The sequence below is a fragment of the Solenopsis invicta genome, chromosome 4 (assembly GCF_016802725.1).
Source record: "Solenopsis invicta isolate M01_SB chromosome 4, UNIL_Sinv_3.0, whole genome shotgun sequence".
Lineage (NCBI taxonomy): Eukaryota > Metazoa > Arthropoda > Insecta > Hymenoptera > Formicidae > Solenopsis > Solenopsis invicta.
The window spans coordinates 28,850,413-28,872,297 of record NC_052667.1 but is presented as its reverse complement, the minus strand read 5'-3'; the positions used below and the strand labels follow the sequence as shown (position 1 = coordinate 28,872,297).

At 30.8% G+C, this 21,885-nt stretch overlaps 1 protein-coding gene across 5 annotated transcripts; it reads left to right on the top strand.

The window, feature by feature from the left end:
- Positions 1-5,418: 5,418 nt before the first annotated feature.
- Positions 5,419-21,844, top strand: LOC105200436 (probable serine/threonine-protein kinase kinX). Of its 5 annotated transcripts, none has more exons than XM_026139326.2 (11): positions 5,421-5,708; positions 8,712-8,960; positions 11,057-11,845; positions 12,129-13,132; positions 13,483-13,902; positions 14,182-14,507; positions 15,560-15,978; positions 17,184-17,356; positions 17,535-17,733; positions 18,241-18,438; positions 18,743-21,844. In XM_026139326.2, the coding sequence occupies exons 1-11, from the start codon at positions 5,630-5,632 to the stop codon at positions 18,988-18,990; spliced, it is 4,104 nt and encodes a 1,367-aa protein (XP_025995111.1). In that variant the 5' UTR covers positions 5,421-5,629; the 3' UTR covers positions 18,991-21,844. The 5 variants fall into 5 exon arrangements, with proteins under 5 accessions (XP_025995114.1, XP_025995115.1, XP_025995112.1 ...); XM_026139325.2 differs by having other exon boundaries at positions 17,535-17,751; XM_026139329.2 differs by lacking the exon at positions 18,743-21,844 and having other exon boundaries at positions 5,419-5,708; positions 18,222-18,438.
- The last annotated feature ends 41 nt before the right edge of the window (positions 21,845-21,885 follow it).

Sequence of the window (21,885 nt, the reverse complement as noted above, 5' to 3'; positions counted from 1 at the left end):
TAACATGACACGTATCCCTTCTACGCAAGCACGTGGGAAGAAACCGGCAGAAGTATGTATGCGCTCATAATAGAAATTCAGAAACTGGTACCGATGAAAGGGATATGTTTCAAAACATGTCAGCTTTAATATTGACGCTAGTCATCGATCCGATTCACACTCAATAGATGATATTTCACTTCCAAAACTCCAGCGTTTGAAATAGCGACGATATATCTCGATTTCTTAGAGTTAGCGATGGCATCTTTTATACATGCCATAAATATTAGCAATTCTTAGACAGATTCTCACACACACACACACACACACACACACATAGATGATATCTCTTTTTATACAGGATAAGAGTTAACAAATTAACTTTGTTGAACATTATTTTAATTTCATGATTATTACGTTATTATTGATTGTATATTAAATTTTCTCCAGTTAATTATTAAGTTGATCAATTATGTCGCAATCAATTAATGTTGATGCTGTGGTCTGTATTGTCCTGGTCTGTTCCAGATACACGTACGCGTCACATCATTAGCATTCGCGTCACATCGTTAACGCACTCGCAGCCAATAAAAGCGCTAAGAGTCAACTGTGCTTGCGCGAATATTTCAATATTTACCAGCACATAATTTACATTCAGAAACATACGCATACTTGTGCATATTATGTTCCTCTATCTTGAAGTTTTTAAATACGTACGTATTATATATACAAGTATATGGCGACTGCATGAACTTGCTTCTCAAGCTTGCTTCTCTGCTACGATAGCTGCATTTTCGTAGTGCGTCTGATATAATGCATAATATTTTTAATTGGATCTCTCTCTCTCTCTCTCTCTCTCTCTCTCTCTCTCTGCCCCCTCTTTCTCTCTTTTGAACGCGCGCGCACACATAATACACACACATATACATACATCTCCTCTTCTCGCAATTGATGAAGAAAAATTCTCAAAGCTTTGCCAAAGCACTTCTTTGCTCATTTCCAACAAAGCTTGCATTTATTTACTTGCTTCTCGCGGATTGTCAGTGTCAAATTCGTGCTCCGCTCGTTCACAATGACAAATATCGCCGTTTCTTTTCTGCGTTTTCCTTTTAACGCGTAAACTCTTGCGTATAACTTTTGGATAGCATTAAAGTCGCCGTTAGAGATATGATATTAAGGAAAAAGGACATTAAATTAACGATAATCCATGAATCATCAGCAAGTTAAAAAAAGAACTCGAGTTTAGATCATAGTTAATGCGACTTGAATACAGCATTGAAAATATGAATGATTTTTGATATAGTAGGTTTCTTATTTAAATATTATAAAAATTTTATATATTTTTATAATATTTTATAATATATAAAATGTACAATACCGTTTTTTAATGTCAGCTGTTAAGAAATATTATTACTATTCGCATGTTATTATTATTAAATGATAATCAATAATGTATAAAATGGTAATCGAATAAGTTATTACTCGATTAATTGTATATATTGTAGTATGAATTTTGTCTGATTATAATTAATATCTCTATAGTAATATAATAGTTTCTAACGTCTGGACAAGGAAAATGATGATTCTGCATTCTTTAAGATGATATTCTGAAGGACGAAGATAATTACATCACACCTGCGTGTTAGCTTTGATTGACATTCAACGTCAAACTCGATATAACTTTTGCCTTTAACTTTTCAACTTTTGATATTATTTAATATAATGACAAGATAATATGGTCAATTTAGAAAGCAATGATATTACGTATCATTGATTTTTAAAACTCCAAAGAAAATAACATTTTTGATACTAATATTTGCCTGACAGGGCAATATGTACATGTATTATTACAATATTTTCTATAAAATAAATGTGTCCTGTAAAATGTCTCTTTAATACAATATTTAAAAAAGAAAGAGAGAAAGGACAAAATTAAAAAAGGAGAAAGAGATTAAGATTACTGAATATTACTAACTTTATGGTTGGATATAAATTTTTAAAAATTGCCAACATGTATTATTCATCAAACAATAAGGCAACTAAAGCAAAAAAATTTCAAAAATTGAGAAATTTACAATTAGTTTTATATACAGTACATTTTACTTACGTTAAGAATTTATTGTAATTATTACGTTTGATTTCGTCTTTTGAAGATTTGAATAAATAAAACTGTACAATGTGTAACGACTAATTAAATATCTAAACGTTAGCATGATTATTTTATATAACAAATTCTCAAAAAGTGGACTGCGATTTCAAGTCTTGATAGGTGATTGCGTGAGAAACGGACATCTGCTGACAGCAACCGCCATGGATGATCTTTTAGATAAACATCTTCAGTGACTAACAAAACGTTGCATCATTATTTCGAGCCATGAAAAATACTGTCAGCGGCTTTTAGATTATTCCCGATAGGTATTAAAGGTGTGAAGCGATGCAACGATAAAACTACGATTATCTCTATGCCTCTTCCGGTCGAAAATCTCATGTGAAAGTTGAAACCTTTTCTAGACCCTAAACACGTTAAGTTTCCTTTATTTAATGAAAATTAAATAAAAAAAATACTCTAACTGTTATAATATACACTGTTGTGCTGTAATACGTAAGCTAATAAATAATTTGTAGAAAAAAAGTTGTTTAGTAGTCATTTAAATAATAATAAAAGCTAAAATGTTACAAAGATAAAGGCAATAAAAACGATTATAGTCTTGTTACGAAAAATATTATATTATTATTTTTTATTATTGTGTGTGTGTGTGTGTGTGTGTGTGTGTGTGAATCATTCAATACAATTGTCTTTAAATGAGTGATCGCTACAATAAACGCAGTTAAGGTTTTAGCGCTTCAGCGGACTATTCATTGCTATATTTAAAATATATTTTTGATGTTTTTTTATTTTTCTTTTAAACGCGTTACTTTTTCATACTCTTTCTTTATTGTAGTTTTTCTCTCGTATATAATTTGTATTGTCAACATCCACCATTTTGAACAATGCGGGCGTTGTCCCATTTTTGAGGGGTTGGTCTACTATAGATCCGGTACCCAACCCTTGGTACCCTTCGCAGTGTGACATTTATTTAACAAGGTAACAGTGTTAGGTTGTTAGGTCGAATTAGGGGATCCCTTGATGTGAATTCAAGAACCTAACAACCAATAGGATTTATTATTACTAGTAGCGCGACTGATTTTCAGCTGCGACGGTTTCCTACGATGGCCACTAATGGACTTTGTTACATCATCAGGCAAGTAAAAAAAAATTACTCTCACTCTTCTGTCTTTTGTGTATTTTACTTGTAAAGCGGGGTGAAAGAGCTAAAATAGATTAAGAGAAAAAGTTTGATCTCGTACATACGTTTGCATATCTTATAAAATTGACGAATGTTTAACAGAAAAGAAAGGATATAAAGCAGACCAAGAAAAGAATTATCTATCTATCATGTATCTAGGCCGCAAGCAATATGCGTCGCATCGGTACGGGATATATCATTATCATTTAATTTCTGCTTTCGACAAAACATTTTTCGTAGTCGTTAACATCACAAATCAGGTAGCTTCTCATTGTTTTGGCTCTATGGCACGTGAAATTTAAATAACCTTCTGATCGATAATCCCCCGATATCTGATCATTATTTTTATTGAGACGCGAGCGTTAGGTAAGATTGGTACCACGCTTGCTCTGGAAAAAGGCAGGTTTTTATTATTTTAATGAACATTTCTGAGTGCACGTCGGTTAAGCTACGGAAAACGCGTAAGGAAATTCCCAAGATTGATATTCATCCGATTATTTTTCGCAATCATTTGAGAATCATAGAAAAGCCGCTCTTTTCGTTAAAAAAAAATTTGATTTTAAAATGGTCGCATATCACGAAATTAGGAAATGCGTGATATTCGACGAAATGAAAGGAGAAATTTTTTTTGAAAATACTCTGATACAATTTATTTAAACAAGATTGTGCATAATAATGTTAAGTTAATAATTAGAGTAAAAAATATTAAATAATATATAAACGTACGAGAAAATGTAAATATTAATGAAAACCAAAATTAATGTTAATAAATTGCAAATTAAATAATAATAATAATAATTTAATGTAATCATATTTCTTCTCTTTCTTTTCTAACAACATAGATCCTTAAAACGCAATATCAGCTTTTATCTTTATATTGGTTTTTTTTTGTCACAATTTTTATATAAATTTAAGAGATTAATCGCTAATGTTTTACATTGTTACATTAAAATCGTAAGAATGAGATATTTTATCAAATATTATTTTAATACTAAAAACCGTACAGCTGCTTCCTCTATGTGTTAGAACTGAAAACCGCATCTCATTTCAACCATCCGACAATAAAGTAGGCATAAATAATTTCCAGAAGTGGCGCATCAAAATTATACTTAAAACTTTTATATTACAAAAAGTAATTGTTAATTTTACAGTTTTATTAATTGTATTTACCAATCTGGAAATACTATTAGAAAATTGAGTAAGTATCTCACACTCAACGGAAGGTAATAGCAACCAATCGAATAAAGGGCATGCAGTAAAAATACCTCTTCTATTTATTGAATACTATATTTATCGATATTGTAAATCTAAATCCAAGCGTTTTTAAACGCTTATGAAAAAAACACATGTATCTGTATGATAAATATATATATGTATATATATATATATATATATAATATACAATTATATTTAATGAACTTGGATTTTTATCCGATAACTTTATTATCTATAGTCGATATAAATGTTTTGATATAGACCGACTTGATTTAAGGAACAATTATATACTTTTTAATTAATATTACATACATAAACAGATGTAAAGAAAAGTATTAGAAATTTGATACTTAAAATATTATAATATGATAATTACTCTTTTTTATAATAAAAGACCTATTCTGTTACAAAATATTTTAAAATATGATTTTCTAATTGCAAAACATTTATTCAATTATACAATAATTTAACTAAATCCCTCTTCTTACCGGTAATATTATTATATACTGATACATTAAGTGACACAAAAAATAAATTGAAATGGTACAATTTTTAAAAGTTACTCGGTTTTATTCTGGCTCAATTATTTTAACATATTGCATAAATTGCATTGTTAACTTATTAATAAAAATAAATATGATTAGAACACTTAGTTATCAGCTTAATGATTGTCTTTTTAAAGCGATGCGCGCGTTTCAAAGCCATTCTACATTGTAATCGATCTTTGTAACGGCCGAGGAGAATTGCGCAAAAGGTGTTTTCGTACGTTTTGTCATACTTAGCGTACCTCTCGTTGATGAGCTCATCAATGATAAGAATAAAAATTGCTATCATTGAAAGTATTATTTCTTATCGGACAGCTGATTCTCTGCAGCTGGCAAACGGGGGGGCGCAACCAGCGTTTCTCTCTCATTCCTCCCTCCTCTTTCTTTGCTACCACCGCCTACGTTCAAGCTGAATTCAACATTGACCGTCGACGGGGACGAGCTTCGCGCAGTGCAAAAGGCGCGTACGTATCGTGTACTATAATATGGAAAAATGAATCAGGCCCTATGCGCCGTCATTTTCCCGTTTATCGCACGGATATGGAGAACGTAACCGCGTAATGCAAACATTACGTTTACGGGGTGTTGGGGTGCAACGTTAGCATGAGCATTTCTCAAGACAGCGTTGCTACGATTGTGTGCAGGGAGGTTTTCGATGAGACATCTCATCCGACGAACGAAGGTACGTGGAAATAGCAAACTCCGTGTGCTCCAAAAATTCTTTCCTATTCCTCTTGTCGCGTTGCATCGACCATGATAGTTTTAATAGGTCGAACTCGTCGATTATTGGACCAACGCTCTCATCGAGGAGTAGGGCGTTCATTGCCAAACTGATCGATGTTCCATCGTTTCCTTCCGTAACGCCCTTTGTGTATCTTTGTGTATTAATATAGTAGTTGCATGCTTCTTGTCACAAGATGACAGCTCTCTTTCTCTCTCTCTCTCTCTCTCTCTCTCTCTCTCTCTCTCTCTCTCTCTCTCTCTCTCTCTCTCTCTCTCTCTCATCTATTATCTTTTCTACGCGGATGATTGGAAGATTCATCGCATATCGCCCGCACTTGATTAACGAATCAAATCTGACGTGGTATTACCACGGCGGCAAACCGTGCTATTACTTGGCCATTGTGCATGATATGTGTCATGTACAAAGTACGAGAAAGTTATAATTATCTCTTTGATTCAAACTAGGCAATGAAACCTGGATCGTTTCTATTCTATTCAATAGAATTAGGCCACGATTCCATTTTGACTTTCCACATATGCTACATCTCTCTCTCTCTCTCTCTCTCTCTCTCTCTCTCTCTCTCTCTCTCTCTCTCTCTCTCTCTCTCTCCATTTGTTTTATCTCTCTTTCATCATACTTCGACATCTCAATTTTTTGCAAGTACAAAAATGCTGCTGTATCTATATTGCTAGAGATATCTTTTTCTCCATCTTGTTACGTAATACTAATCATGAAAATTAACTATGTAGCTTTCCAAATGAAATTGCTTATATCAAGTATACTAAGTTTTCATTTTATTAATACTGTAATGCATCTAATGTAAGTGCGTCCTCGTTTAATTAGAAATATTTTATATTCCAAAGTGTGATTTGTGCAAATGTGCACTCGCGTAACCATTATAAGTCAACGCACTTTTAGATTTACGATAAAAAGTGACCAAAAGTCTCATAGCCGCGTAAAATGTAATTAAGTAAACAAGCTTCGTTCCTAAAGAAGCCTGCTTCACTCAAAATCAATCTATAATAAAAATAAAGAAAAGCATAAAGGAGACCTAGTAGCAAGTTTTCTTGTTTATTTACATCACGCCTGGCGGGAATACTGAGCCCGTTTCCCAGCGCGCTCCAGAAAATCAATAATTCGCAGTGCGGCGAAAGTTTTGTCATAGTATTCGACCGTCTTTATGTCATTTCAGTCGAATAAACCCATCTTACCTATCAACCGAAATTTTTCAAACCATCAGCATAATTCGGAGCAACAATTTTTCTATCAAAATTTCCGTTTGCGAGAATCAGCCCCATTACGGTAACTGGAATAGAGATTGATCAAACCGATAAAATGAGAGGACCAACACTTTGACTACAGCGACACGAGGGCAGATGGTAGCTCGACTTGCCCCCATACGGCAGCTACCACCACCACCACCACCACCACCGCCACCGCCACCTGTCCAGTCGTCAGGACTGATGGAATTTTTTATCGAGTGTCTTTTATGCTCGTGATATTGTATATGTACTTTCTCGCGATGCCCTACAATAGACCGAAATTTTACATTAATGATCTCACGACCTTTAATCCCAGCAGTCATTCGTGTTCTTCGCCCAAGATAGCTTTTAGTATCTCTTACAGAAGGAAAAGATAGTACAGATAAAAGACGCTTTAGATATTATCAGATATGCCGATTGACAGATGGCAATTTGCATAGTGAAAAGGATTAAATACATGTCATATTCAAGCGAATAGAAATTATAACAATTTTATATAATCTTCCCAAACCAATTTTCTCTTTTTTTTTCATATATTTTGTAATTATACTTGAAATATTTTATTTTGCTAAATATTAAAACATATTTTTATTATGATGATTTTTATTATGTGATATGCTATTTCTTATATTAGCAAAATTAAGAAGAAACAGAAATGATACATTAATTATTGTTGACAAACTTGTGTTTGTGTATGCAATTAGTTAATCTATACATAGATTCAATATGAAATTTATTTAAAAAAAAAAAATATTTCTTGGGATATTAAAAGTTTGTCTCTATTACGAGAAATATTACGAATATTTAATTTTAGATCTCTTACTTATAATATCTTGGAGCATATTACATGCATATCTCGTACGTCATGCTCAAATACTTTTAACAAACTATAAATTTTGTTAATTTAAAGGATTAATAATCAAAGAATAAAATTGTTTGTTATTTTATAATATATAATATTTTATTAATTTTTTTTAAATATATCACAATGTATCGAATTAGCGAATTAAATATATAATCGACCGTTAAATTAATTATCACTATTCATCATGCTTGTATAAAATGATAATACATCCTTATATTTATTGAAATTTTTGTTTTAATAACAAATGTTAAATGACCATAAGCGCATCACGCTATCATAACACTTTCCTTGGAAGGAGTAACTTTGCGCTTTAATACTTTTAACCCGGTTAACTGTGTGTGATCAATGAATTGTACAATTTACCTGAGCTCGATATAATAAGATATAGGGATCTACTTTCTAGTGATTAAAGTGCAAGGCATTATTAATAAATCATGCTATAGAGGTTAAAAATACTATATGCCGTAAATAATTAAATTAACATTACCTTGAATTCATCGAAGATTTTCTATCTTGTTATTGATCAATAAAGTGATAAAAATGGTTATGATATATTGAATCATAATCACAATAGGATTTATTTTACAAATTAAGTCAAAAAGTTTTTATTTAAATACATATATTTCTATTAAAAAACATTTTTATGATCAATATTAAACTAAGCCATTTTAGATATTTTGTCTCAGCGTAGCTTTACTATTATTACTTACTATTTTACGATTATTTTATCAATTAAAATTTTAATTCAGTACGATGCGATTAATATTTAACATTTTTTTCAGTATTATTTTTAGTGACATGCCGATGAGTTAATGAACAACAATGTAATTTCAGAGTTACTGGAATATGCGAAACGTTTGGGAATTGATCCTGATGCGGAACCACACCTTCTGGACTTGGCCCGTGAAGGTCTTATGGCAGCCCTGCCTAAGGGATGGTCTCCGTGCTTCCATGAAGCTAGTGGTGCCTGGTATTATTACCAGGCATCCACCGGCACCACCACCTGGGAACATCCCCTAGACGCAGTTTATAAAGAACTTGTGGAACAAGCTAGATCTGGCAACAAGAGGCAAATGAGCCTTGGTATGCGTAATATTTGATGGTTATTTTGTAAATCTCTTATTTGAGCAAAAATATGATAACAATAAATCCTATCTTCTTTGTCTAATACTTCGTAACTTTCGAACTTTCAACTACTTCATCCTTTTGAATTGTAACGTTTTGATCAAATAAATTAATAAACGTCGCGTTGAAAGTATAAAAAAATACTTGTCTATTTCTAAAACAAATAAAGATCAATTTATATAAAACTCTAAAATATTATATAAAGCATTTTAGGAAAACAGCAGTAAAAATATAACATATTGAATTTGTTATTCGTAAAAAAAATGTATCTTGTATTCGTTTTAAAGAGTTAGAGAAATCATTTCTCTATCTTGACATTATTTTAATTAACGCAATGCAATGCTTTCCACAAACTACTTTTGTCACAATGACTATTTCAATGCTCGGGAGATTAAGTAATTTAATCTACAAGTCGACATTAATTGAGCGTGTGTATTATACGTTTCTCATTTAATACTCAACACTGTTGACGCGAATCGCGTGAATGCTTTAATAACTAGTAAAATCGTACAACTTGGCAGTGCAATGCTTTGGCTTTGCGTCAAAATTACGAAAAGTACAACCATATTTTTAGATTCTTCTACAACGTATTGACAACGTATAGATATCGCGCTACAGCCGTTAGTGGAAATTTTATATGTTGCTTCTCATCTTATATAAAATTTTACGATATTGCTAGAATATTCTGATATATAATACTATAATAAATACGCGGTATTTAATATTTTAGAGAAAAATTATGTGTAATTTGTACGTTAAAAATTTTATAAATACTTTTTTTCAAAAGAACTTTTATTATACAGTTACTAATATGGCACACATTTTTATTTTATTGAATAATTTCGTTAATAACCAATATTTTATATTGAAATGATTATATTCGTCAAAGTGTTGTTTCACAAATTCTAGATTAAAATAAAATACATATTTATTATTTGGCACGTGATTTATAAAATTGTGACGCCATGCATATTCGGTGGAAGAAATAAAGTGATTGTAATGTGGCTATTCCAAAAATAAATTTTTTTTAATTGATTAATTTAAACAAATAATTCTATGAGCAATTGTTGGAATTCGTCACTTAATGACGAAGACAATAAAAATGTCCACAGTAGCCATAATATCTCCTTCTCTTTTTCTCCTCTATATATAAAATTTATATAAGACTTATTTTTTGTATAAATTGCAATTAAATAAAAATTAGCATATTTGTCAGAAAAAAGCGTGAATAAAGTTTAATGATTAAAATATCATAAAAAATAAAAATAGAAAGCAAAATAATATTTATATTTATAATAATTAGTTAATTTAATAATCAGTGTAAAGAGAAACAACAATTATGTATTTTTTGTTTTTAAAATGGTTATAAAAGTTATGTTTCTGTTGTCTACATCAAATCTCAGATCGGTTAAATCAACTCTTTTGAACCAACAAACGAATACAATGCAGTTCATAAGTATTACGTAAATGACTAACAATTTCAAGACCTTGAACATTACTGACTTGAAATGCTTACTTGGATTTCTTTTCACTTTTTGCAATAATCATGTTTATGTAATCGACTGTTGTGATCACTGAGATACTTTTTTTTTTTTTTTTTTTAATTCTTGCCTATAACTATGATCTTGATTGGAAATTAATGCACTCTAGGGCAAGAAAGAACGACATCTTCCTCGATATAATTTTGGTAATTTTTATTTTTTGTATTCTTTATTTACAATTGTACAGAAACTAAAACAAGTAATCTTTTACATATAAACAATTTTATTTTACATTCCAGAAATTTTATTCTGTAATAAACAAAAAAACGTTACACATATAAATATATATATATACCTTGTGCATATTTTGCAACTCCATTTACTCGTTATTGTTCGCGTCAAAAGCATTAATTATTATTTTAATATGTATACTAGAATTAATATAACATTTAGTAGTAAAAAATTCTATTGAACGATACAAAAAAATGTAGTAACAGAATAATAATGAATGAAAGTGATTCGCTATAAGTCGTCTCATATCTATGTTTGATAAAAATTGTTTTATCGTTGCAGAAGAAGATTCGAAAACTACGGCAAAAGATTTAGAGTCTCACGAGGACGCAACTTTACCGAAAGAAACTATTATTCCAAAAGAAATGGTTAAAGAAACTATTCATACAAAAACTGGCATAGCGAGTACTAAAATTCCTATGAAACTAGCACCTCTACGAAAAGTCGACAGAATCGACAGTTCGCGCAGAAAGGATCGTCCCTCCTCCTTCGATAGACTTCAATCGAGAAGGGAAAGTGATTCGAAATCCGACAATGCAATATCCTTGTCGAGCGATCGGGCCGCAAGGGATTATACAAACTTGAAATTTCAAGACCCAAAATTTTACGAGTGTCCTAAATTGCTTGAGACAAGAGATACGATAGCAACAGCCACAACAACCGTGACAACACCGGCAAAAAAAGAGCTTGATCTAAAAGAAGTACTAAAGAGATCTGAATCGTTGAGTCCGTGGCACGAAAAAGATTGGGAACAGCTCTCGAGTAAGTTCAGTTCAGAAGAGAATATAATCGACATCGATAAACTCAGCGCCAGTACGTTAGCAAGGCCGGAAAAATTTGAAAAATTTGACAAAGAGAAACATCCGAGTCAATTGGGTCAACAAAAAGAGTTGACTCTTAGTGGTGGTGGTTCAATGTTTTTAAAAAGTAATAGGAGCAGAGATACCACACCTAGTCAAGATGGCGGCAAATTGGAGGACTTTCGGGCATTGACGATTTCTGACGAAACTAATAACACTATTGGTTTGGACAGACCTAAGTCCATTCTAAGGGAGAAACAGCTTGAAGATGGTAAGATGTGTGTGTTTAAATAACTTATTAAAATGTTGTGATTTCTTCTTATCTTGATATTTATTTCAATCTTTTACAAGTATGACGAACATAGCTTACTTAAAATTGTAGAAACGTCTTTATGCAATATTTTTAAAAACAAAGATATTTATATTTTATTACAAGTAAAAGCAAGAGAGTAATAATTTAAGCACGTAAAATAAAAATTTCAATTATATTAAAAAAATTTCTTAATTAACATGATTCTGTCACTATAACCTGACTTTTATTCAATTGTTGGTAGACGATAGACCATTAGATGAGGAACGCAAAAGTGTGCGCTTTGACTTGGAAAAGGAATTCAACATTAATTTCACATATTCAGAATCCGAGGATGATTGGGACCCCGAATCTGAAGATAAGAATCCACGAATATCGGCTACAATCAATGATAAAATTACTGATTCCATTCTATCTCCGTGGAAATCAACGTTAGAAAATTGCAAGAACAACAACGACGACGACGACGATGACGACGACCACGACGACGACGACGACGACCACGACGACGACGACGACGACGACGACGACGACGACGACGACAACGACGACGACGACCACGACGACGACCACGACGGCGACGACGACGTCGACGACAAGAATGATTATTCTAATGGGAAAGAACGGAATAAAATGGATTCAGAAAGCAACAAGCAAAATTTGTCTATAGAAAACGTCAAATCTATGTCAAAAACTGCGAAAATAGTTGGCAAGAGATTCCTCGTGCAAAACGTTTCGGAAAATGAACATCGTAGTCAAATGACGAAGACTAATCTAGAAAGGGACAATAGTTTTGATTATATGCCTAATAAATTAGGTGAAAAAGTGAAAAACATCGATATAGTGTCAAAGAGCGAAACAGATTGCAGCACTGCAAAAAGTAGTGATTCCGATGATATACGCAAAACAAAATTAAATTTTGAAAAAGCAAGACACGCGACAAATCGCTTATTAAATCGACAACTCGAAGATGACGAGTCACCTGATATGTCGAGATTTAACCAGAATTATGCACAAAAAGAACGATTTGTTCGACCCAAGTTGGAATATTCTCGAAGTATTGACGATATGAAGGTGAAAATGAATAGAGAACACGAGGAAGAAATTGAAGCTTTCAGGATCGAACTCGATATCAAGCTGCAGGAAAGGAAGAGGGAACTTGAGGAAAACTTTGCACAACAGAAAATTTTAATACAACAATTTCTGGATCAAAGATTGCAGGAAATGAAAGAGGAAATGGCACGAAAGGTATTTCTGTTTTATCGCAATATTATTGTATATTATCAAATTCACAAAGTAATTAATATATATATATAATTTATAAACTCTATTCTCTATTTCTAAAAGAAAAAAATGTAATTTTTGCTCATTTTTTGTTATTAATCTCTTAAATCTATATTCTTTCATTTTTATGGACAACATTTACTTTTAATAAAAACCAATAGAATTAATAATAATAATCATATGTTATAAATATTACGGTGTTTCAAAGTCCTGAAAATATATTTTCCTGAAAATGTATTTTCAACCAAAAATGTTCATCTTATTTTAATTGAAAGTAAGTGTATTCGTCAAGAATCTATGAAAATTTTTTATAGGAAGAACAGGAGATACAAGTATTGATCACTGAAATGGATCAAGCTAGAATGGAAAATTTGAAAAAGGTCCGTACGGAACTAGAGGTCTGCTATGAGAAAGAGAGACAAGAAATATTAACCAATTTAAAGACGGAACTCGACGAGAGAAAAAGGGAACTTTTGGAATTGAGAAGTCAGGAGATGGGCAAGCTAGAAAATGAGCATGAACGTGACCTCGGCGAAGAAAAGCTCGCAAAACTGAACGAATATGAGTTGAGAAAGAAACATACTGACAGAATCGAAACCTTAAAGAAAGAACTGGAAAAAGAATTTGAAGACGTAAGAAATGAATTAAGAACGCAACAACGGGAGAAGATTACTAAATTCACCGAAGATCACGAACAATGTCTGGCCGAAATTCTTCGAGATTTTAGAATGGATGTAAGTATACCTTGTAATATTAAACGTATTATAACGTAAATATTAAATGTACATATTATTCCGAATCACTTTAAGATGTAAAATGGTTTAAAAATTATGTATATACGGAGAAGAAAATGTTGAGAAAAGGTTATTTATTATTAAAATTGTTATTATAAATTCATTATAGCTCACATGATTATTAATAGCTAGATTACTTATGTACATTGCATCCAAATTTATACCTTTATGATTACTTGTGATCGAAAAGAGGTCTGAATTTATTCGCTACGATTTTAGGAAGCTCTCGCTCGTAAGATGTACAAAGAACGATTGGAAGAAATTCGCGCAGATTTTGCACGGGACACCGAGAAGGAAGCGAGAAAACAGGCCGAGCGAGCTGTTCAACAAGAAAGTATTGACTTTGAAAAAATGCGTTGCGAAAAACGATTACTGCAAGACAAATATACGGCGCTTAAGGAGAAGTATATGAAATTGAAGAACGATGTTCGTCTCGCGGTCGAAAGAAGAAGCAAAAGAAAGGAAGGATATACCACGGCTTCGGAAACTGAAAGATCGACATCAACTAGAACGAGGACGGACAAGACCGATTCGTCGGAACAAAAGTGAGTTTTCTCAATACAAGCGGACGTCCGAAACTTGTCATGTCAAGTACAATGCGAGTACCTATATCCTATATATTGAACGTTCACACGTTGAAATAAATTAGTGACATGTGATAAAGAAAAAAGAGAGTTTAGCACTAATAAGCAATAATATTGTTTGAAGAAAGTTTAGAGACTTTCTTCTCACTCTTTATATGCTATTTTCCCTTTTATATTAATGACTGAACAACTTGATGGATGAAGAAATGAAATTTGAATAATACAATAATAATATCTACTTTGTAATTATCTTTTAAACAATGGTTGCACGTCAATGGTCCAATGAAATTAAATAGTTATTATTCTTTACTTCAATTTGTCAGTCTCAGCAAGTATACGATACATTGATAACGTATAATACAATTTATCGTTAAGAAAAACAGCGTGCAACAATCAAGCTCTGCAGTTGTTGATATAAACACGTTCGGCGTACAGCACAAGCATGCCACTTCATGTTACATCTCATTAATATTTTTCTGTCCTTAATGTAATTACTCGATGTTTTATATAGTAATTAGCGAGAGAATTTTCTACAATTAAAAATTACTCTTTCTCTGAAACTACTCGTATTAGCGATTAGCAAGAAAACTCGATCTTTCCTTGTGAACATGCCGCTGTATCATCCAAGAAGTAAGAATGTAATTTTTAGATATAGAACTCTATATACTTTTATATCATAAATCAATTTTGGTGGAAGATCGATTGGATGAAAAAGCAAGAAAATAGAGATCCATAATGATCAATAAATATAAATATAAATATATTCTCGCTAGTTTTCTATGTGAAATCAAAACATCAATATTGCACGTTCATTTTTGATATCATTGCACATATCAATATCTTCACATTAGTACCTTCGCAGTCTATATTTCGTCGAATTTTTATTCGTCGAGCAATGCAGGGCGCGTATAGTTCGTATCTTGTTAAGAATACGAACGGGCTGTGAAGGTACTCTGTCATGTTCATACGATTCGCCCTAATGTCTGGCTATAGGCCTTAAATCGTGCTCGCAGTACTCCGCTGAAGAACGCGCGCTCGAGCCCAGTAACAAACGCGAAATCGCAGGACAGCCAAAGCGCGAGCGAACAAGTCGAAGAACAAAACTCTCTGGAAAATTCGAGGAGTCAGAAAGCGGCCGCGGGCTTTCAGAAACACACATCCGCTGCTACTGGCTTGAAAAGTGCAGCAAAATTTGAGTCCGACGATACTACCACCGCCAGCGAGACAAATCTTAACATGATTACGAAGAAAAAGAAGAGCTTCACTAAAAAAGCTACTTCGAGCGCGGGTCGCTCGAACGGCGGTAATAATAACAATGTGGAGAATTCGGTGGAAAATATTAGAAAACAGCTGAAGAAGCTGGAAGATCTCGGTGACCAATTACCGAGCAACGAAACGGCCTATACGGTGCGATATCCTTTTCAAGATAAAGGTGATTGTTTTAAACTTATTAGAGATATTAACTTGCTTTCTCTCAAGGGAATATTAATTTTCCTTGCCAAATCGAAATTTTTTCATTTAATTTTATTTTAATCTCAAATTAGGTTGAAATCAAGTCAGTTTGAACAAAATGTTATCGTTGTATCGTTTCAACACTGATATGAAACACCAAAAACGAAAATTTACTGTTTTTCGTGGGCAAAGCGTGCTCGCGAAAACTTTTTCCTGTCTTTTTAATTTCTTAAATATAAATACAGTTTCAACTACTACCTAATTTTAATTGTAAAAGAAAAACGGTTTTACTTTTTAGAATGTCTCAAGAAAAAAAAAGTTTTACATCTTTTTTTTTTTAAAGATTGTATAGCTTTTGTACGATCTGAACGTTATGGTTTAAGATGTGCTTTTTATAAATAGTACGGTAACAATATCTTGAATTTCATAAAATATAATTTTATGAAACGTTTTTTCATATTTTATTACAATATTTTAGAAAAATTTGTGTATATAATCACAAAACACTAAATATTATATATATATATATATATATATATATATATATATATATATATATATATATATGTTTGTATATCTTTACATTTGTAAATAAGCGTACCTTTGTATATATTTACGTATACTTTTTTCAACTTTATTATAATATATGATCACTTTGATCACATTACACTCTTTTCTATTTCTCTCTTATTAAAATAATTTATACACAAAGTGAGATTATAATTACCTCTAATTAATTACATATATTTATTTTATTATTTATTAAATATTTCACTTTCTAACACAATACACAATTGTTGTTATTTATTATTAGCTACACACATCTCGATACTGCTGAATGTATAAAAAATTCAACACAAACAAATAATTCACTTAAACTGAATTGTTATATGTCGTTACTTGTATCTATTATTTTTATTGGTGCAACATAATCAAAATTAAATTTCATTATTTCTTTTTTTCGTAGGATTATTTACACTTTACTTTGGTTAACGACTTGCGTTCTTCTCTGGTCCGTAAGTGCACCATCGGTCTTTCTCATTTGCTTTTGCACGCTATTTTTATAAATCCATTTTTCTATCACCTCGATATCAAGTTTTAAAACTTTAACATTTAAAGCTTAAAATTTAGCCTTAAGATGTGACCTTTGATTCAAATTGAAAGTAACGCTACTTCCCTTCGTAGCGCCGGCGAATGCCTCTTCGGAGTTAGAGTTCTTCCGACACCGGATGCATGTGGAGAAGGATTCGGTGAGGAGGGCTTGCGAGGCGCTGAGACAACAGAAAAGTGCCTTTCAGGGTAGGCAAAGAGCTTGGAAACAACGAAGCGGGAGAGCCACTCTGGAACAACTGGTGCAGGTATAATCGCTGTTGTCGATTACGTGGATTACGGAACGAGAATTATAATACATAAAATTATAATACAACAGATAAACATCTACGTGCTAAAGACTCTCTTTTAATAATTAGCTTTTATCAAATTTAATGATATTCTTATCAAAAGTAAACGAATTCTAAACATTTATCTTTTATTCAGGAGGAACGCGAACTTTCTGATATGGAGATTAGTTTGCATCGCACCAAAAGTCTTTTAGGTGAGAAAATCATTCATCTAAGACACTTGGAACAATCTCTGGAGCGAGTGGCGAATGATAAGCGAAATGAAAACGATACTAAAAACGATGAATTAAGCGACATGTCGAGTGCCAGCAGCGGTTTCAGTTCGACTGATTTAGGTACTGATACTTTTATAGGTGAGTTGCAGATAAAAAAGAAGTTTCTGAATTATTAAATTATTATTACTATTAAACTTTAGAAACAAATGAGCTCTAGCAATAAGTAAAGTTTTCATATTATTAATAATAATAATGAATTATTATACTCTTTAATTTATAGTATTCTATACAATTCGAATATTTAAATACAAGAAACATTTATCACTTTTTTTCTGTACTATTAATTCTTACTAGTTTAATTATTTGCAAAAAGTAAAAAAAATATATAAATATGTTTCTACGTAGTTACTCTTTCGTATACGAGTACAATATCTGATGTTTGTTTCATAGATTATTGTCAATTTTATAAAGCAATTAGAAATGAAAAAAATTCTATTATAATATCTCTTATTTCACAAAGATAAATCAGAAACGATAAGTTGTACAGTTATGTAATGCGATGCATAACTATTATAATTGACAACATAAATTTGCATTACATTGTATAGTTTGTTGTTGGAAATCTAGATAAGCCACTAGATCATTATCAAGAATCTACTGAAATCATTGCGAGTTTAGAGAATTTAAACTCAGAAATACGAGAGATTTGGGACGTCTTGAATAAGCGTCAAGACAGTAACATACCTCCAACACCGACTCTTATGTACTCTTATTTGCGTTGGTTGCGGTTTCATCATCTCACCACGCAGCCTAACAGCATGCAAGGTAAAGAGAAAGAATATAATTTATACAAAAGTTGAAGAATATTATTATAATTTAACGTGAAATACGAGTATCTTCAGAACTAGTACAGTATAAGTATAGTTAATAAATTAATATTATGTGAATATAAATTGAATGTATTTTAAAATGATAAAAAAAATAATGATTGTATATTTACGTGATTGGATTTAAGTAACTGTGTTAAAAAACTTTTTTAATAGAGATAAAAAAATTTTGTAATATAAAATATTTTTTTATCTCTATTAAAAACTACGAATATAATTACGAACAAGTTTTATTTTTTTAGGTGCCTTTGGTACGCCCAATATACAATCTAACATCCTATCTCAATTAACTGCAACACAGCCTCCTATTACCACAACTCAAAATATTATCGCTCAGTACGGACCTAATAGCGGTTTTAGCACCAGCGTTGGTACAGTCGAGAGAAATGCCTCAAATTTGATGGAAAGGACCAGAAACCTCAGGGATTGGCTACGCCAAGCTCGCGTCGAAAATACTGACTTGATTAGTCCTGGTCAGGCGACTCTTTAAAGGTTTACGTATAAAAATACTGCTATTATTCCAATTTGTTTTTCTTTCACAAAGTTAATCCATATTCTCAAATAATTTTAAGTTGATGATTAATTGAAGTTGTAGAACTGTTATTACCATTGAGAGGTGTGTGTAATGACGATATTTCTAAATACTTTATTACCTTTTTAGAATCATTTATTAACTGTGCAATATTTATTATTATAGATAATTGATTTTACGTAAATTATGATTAAGAATTCGTTGAAAAAGATTTTGAAAAATATCATTTATAATTGAAAATAATAATTCCAAGTTGAAACATAAACGTATCGAATTTGTACGAAACTTAAATTTGCGCTCGCTTGTGACTCAGAATCTTGTTTCTCTCTTTGCTAAATCGTCAAAACTATCGACGAGAATATAAAATGTATCATTATGTGTACGTGTGTGTGTGTGCGTGTGTGTGTGTGTGTGTGTGTGTGTGTGTGTGTGTGTGTGAGTGATAGATAATTCACATATGAGCGCGAATAAAATTTGACGTGATAATTATAACATAAATATACACGTAAAGTCCAGTAGATATTTACAGCAATGTTTGTAATAATTTAATAAGTTTAAGTCATGGAAATTTAATTGATTGCACTTTGATAAAAATTTAAATAATTCTATTGATAATTTTAATAAAAAAAATTCCAAATCATAATCAACAGTATAGCAGTTTAACATAATTGTTATATATATATATATATATATATATATAAAAATTACATTTGTCACATTCAAGATTGAGACTATATACATATGTATAATACGTGCAAAAAACATATATTGAAGTATTCACGTATATCGATTTAAATAAAATACTATGCCCGGTAAGACTTTTGATTTTTTTCACGAATTCTTCAAAACAAAATATTAAAAATTATCATACAAATATTATTGCATATAAGAATTGAAAAGAAAAAATTATTCCACAAAGTTTAGTTTCCGCTTTCGTCTTCCAGTTATTTTAATTATTTTACGTACATAATACTTTATCACACCTGCATATTTAGTGTATCCATGAATAATAACAAACACTTTGACACTTTTGATTATTATATTACATTATACGTATAGATTTGTAAATTAATAATACAGGGTTGGCGTATATATGCATATTTATGAATCTGATGGATAGTCCCTCTTGTAAATACATATTTCAGAATCGAGATTTTCGCACTATTTATGCGATATAAATTGCATATTATAATTAATGAGTGAGTCATTTTTTTTATAACCTGTTGATTCTCTGTATATTTTCAAGATCGATTTTTCAATTAGTATATAAAACTTTGTAACATATAAAATATAACTCTATGTAGTATATTATACGTTAGTATAAAATTAACTGCATAAGGAAAATGTATGGTATATCGTAGTGCGCAATATTCTAACTACTAATTGTGATTTTATGAAACGTAAATCAAAAACATAAATATTTCATCGTAATATTTTGTAGAATATTTTGCAAATTTCTATATAATTTGTATCTTCTATTATACATCTATATCTAAATCAAATTATTAATGTTTATGTTGTTTGTTTTGTAAAAAAAAAAATATTTTTACAAAACATTAGTATTGTATTATTTACAAAACATTTTTAATAAGATCGCGCGAAATATCTCCATACTTAAACAATTTACAAATGCCAAAACTTTCTCTTAATTAGTAAATGATAGATATTGTATTGCGTAGGTTGTGTAAAATATGTATTAAATAAGTTGAATATATGCCAAATGTTTGTTGGTCGATCGAATTTTTAACGACGACTATTCCGAAATATTGACTATAATCAACTTTTAGAGAAAGGCGATAAAATAGAGTTAAAAAAAGTATATATATATATATATATATATATATATAAAGTATATATATATATATATATATATATATATATATATATATACACACACAAACATGTAGCGTTTATAAATTATGTCACAATGTCGTGATCTCATTAGATGTATGATGTAAATGAATTGACGATTACACACTTTGGAATGTAGATCTAATGTCTAGTTGGTTAAATAATTATAAAACTTAATATAATTTCACTATGTTAACTTGAAACTTCAAGAGATATAAAATTATACGTACGTGGACAGAATATTATTTTATTTAAATTATATAAATAGTGTAGTATTGTAAGTCACAACAAACATTTTTTAAATTTGAGATAAATTATGATGAATATATATGTATAAGAGATGCAAGATATCATATGGAATAATATAAACTTTTATAATTTACTTATGTGCCACACGTTGAAGACGGTCATTAATGATAACTTGATGAGAATTTTTAACATTAATAAACGAAAAATGAGCAATATGAATAGACAATCTATATAAAATATACAATTATATTTATATGTGCTCAATGTTTTGTTCAATTTTCGTATTTCATTATATTGTTATATAAATTTAAAATTATTAAGATCGATGTAATCGATATTATGCGATGTCAGTGACCTACTAACATTACAATAAAGAATAATTTATTTAATTGTAACAGTAGACGAATTAAAAGTTAATTATAATTTAAAGTAAAGTACAGATAAATTCTAGATTCCAAAGTGTAGAGATTCTTTATATTAGCGCCGTCCTTATTACATCGTAAATATTTTTTATGCGTTCTAATGAATATATTAATTAGTATTAATTATACAGCAAATGAACATAGATTATGATAATTATTGTATTTGATTTATCTTTACAATGTTATTTCTATTTATACATTGTGCAATCATTGTCGCGCATTTCGTGCTTACACGATTGTTGTGCCATGAAAAATAATATAGCAACGTAAATCTTATATACGCAACACAATAATAGATATTAATATAAAGAAAAATTTGCACATGTACATT

What these genes read in the sequence shown, in the direction of transcription:
- LOC105200436 (XM_026139325.2), top strand. Translation starts at nt 5,630, where the DNA reads ATGAGCATTTCTCAAGACAGCGTTGCTACGATTGTGTGCAGGGAGGTT. An exon ending in CAAGAGGCAAATGAGCCTTG is followed by an intron (nt 8,961 to 11,056) that starts GTATGCGTAATA and finishes TTATCGTTGCAG; the next exon opens with AAGAAGATTCGAAAACTACG. An exon ending in CTCTGGAACAACTGGTGCAG is followed by an intron (nt 17,357 to 17,534) that starts GTATAATCGCTG and finishes TCTTTTATTCAG; the next exon opens with GAGGAACGCGAACTTTCTGA.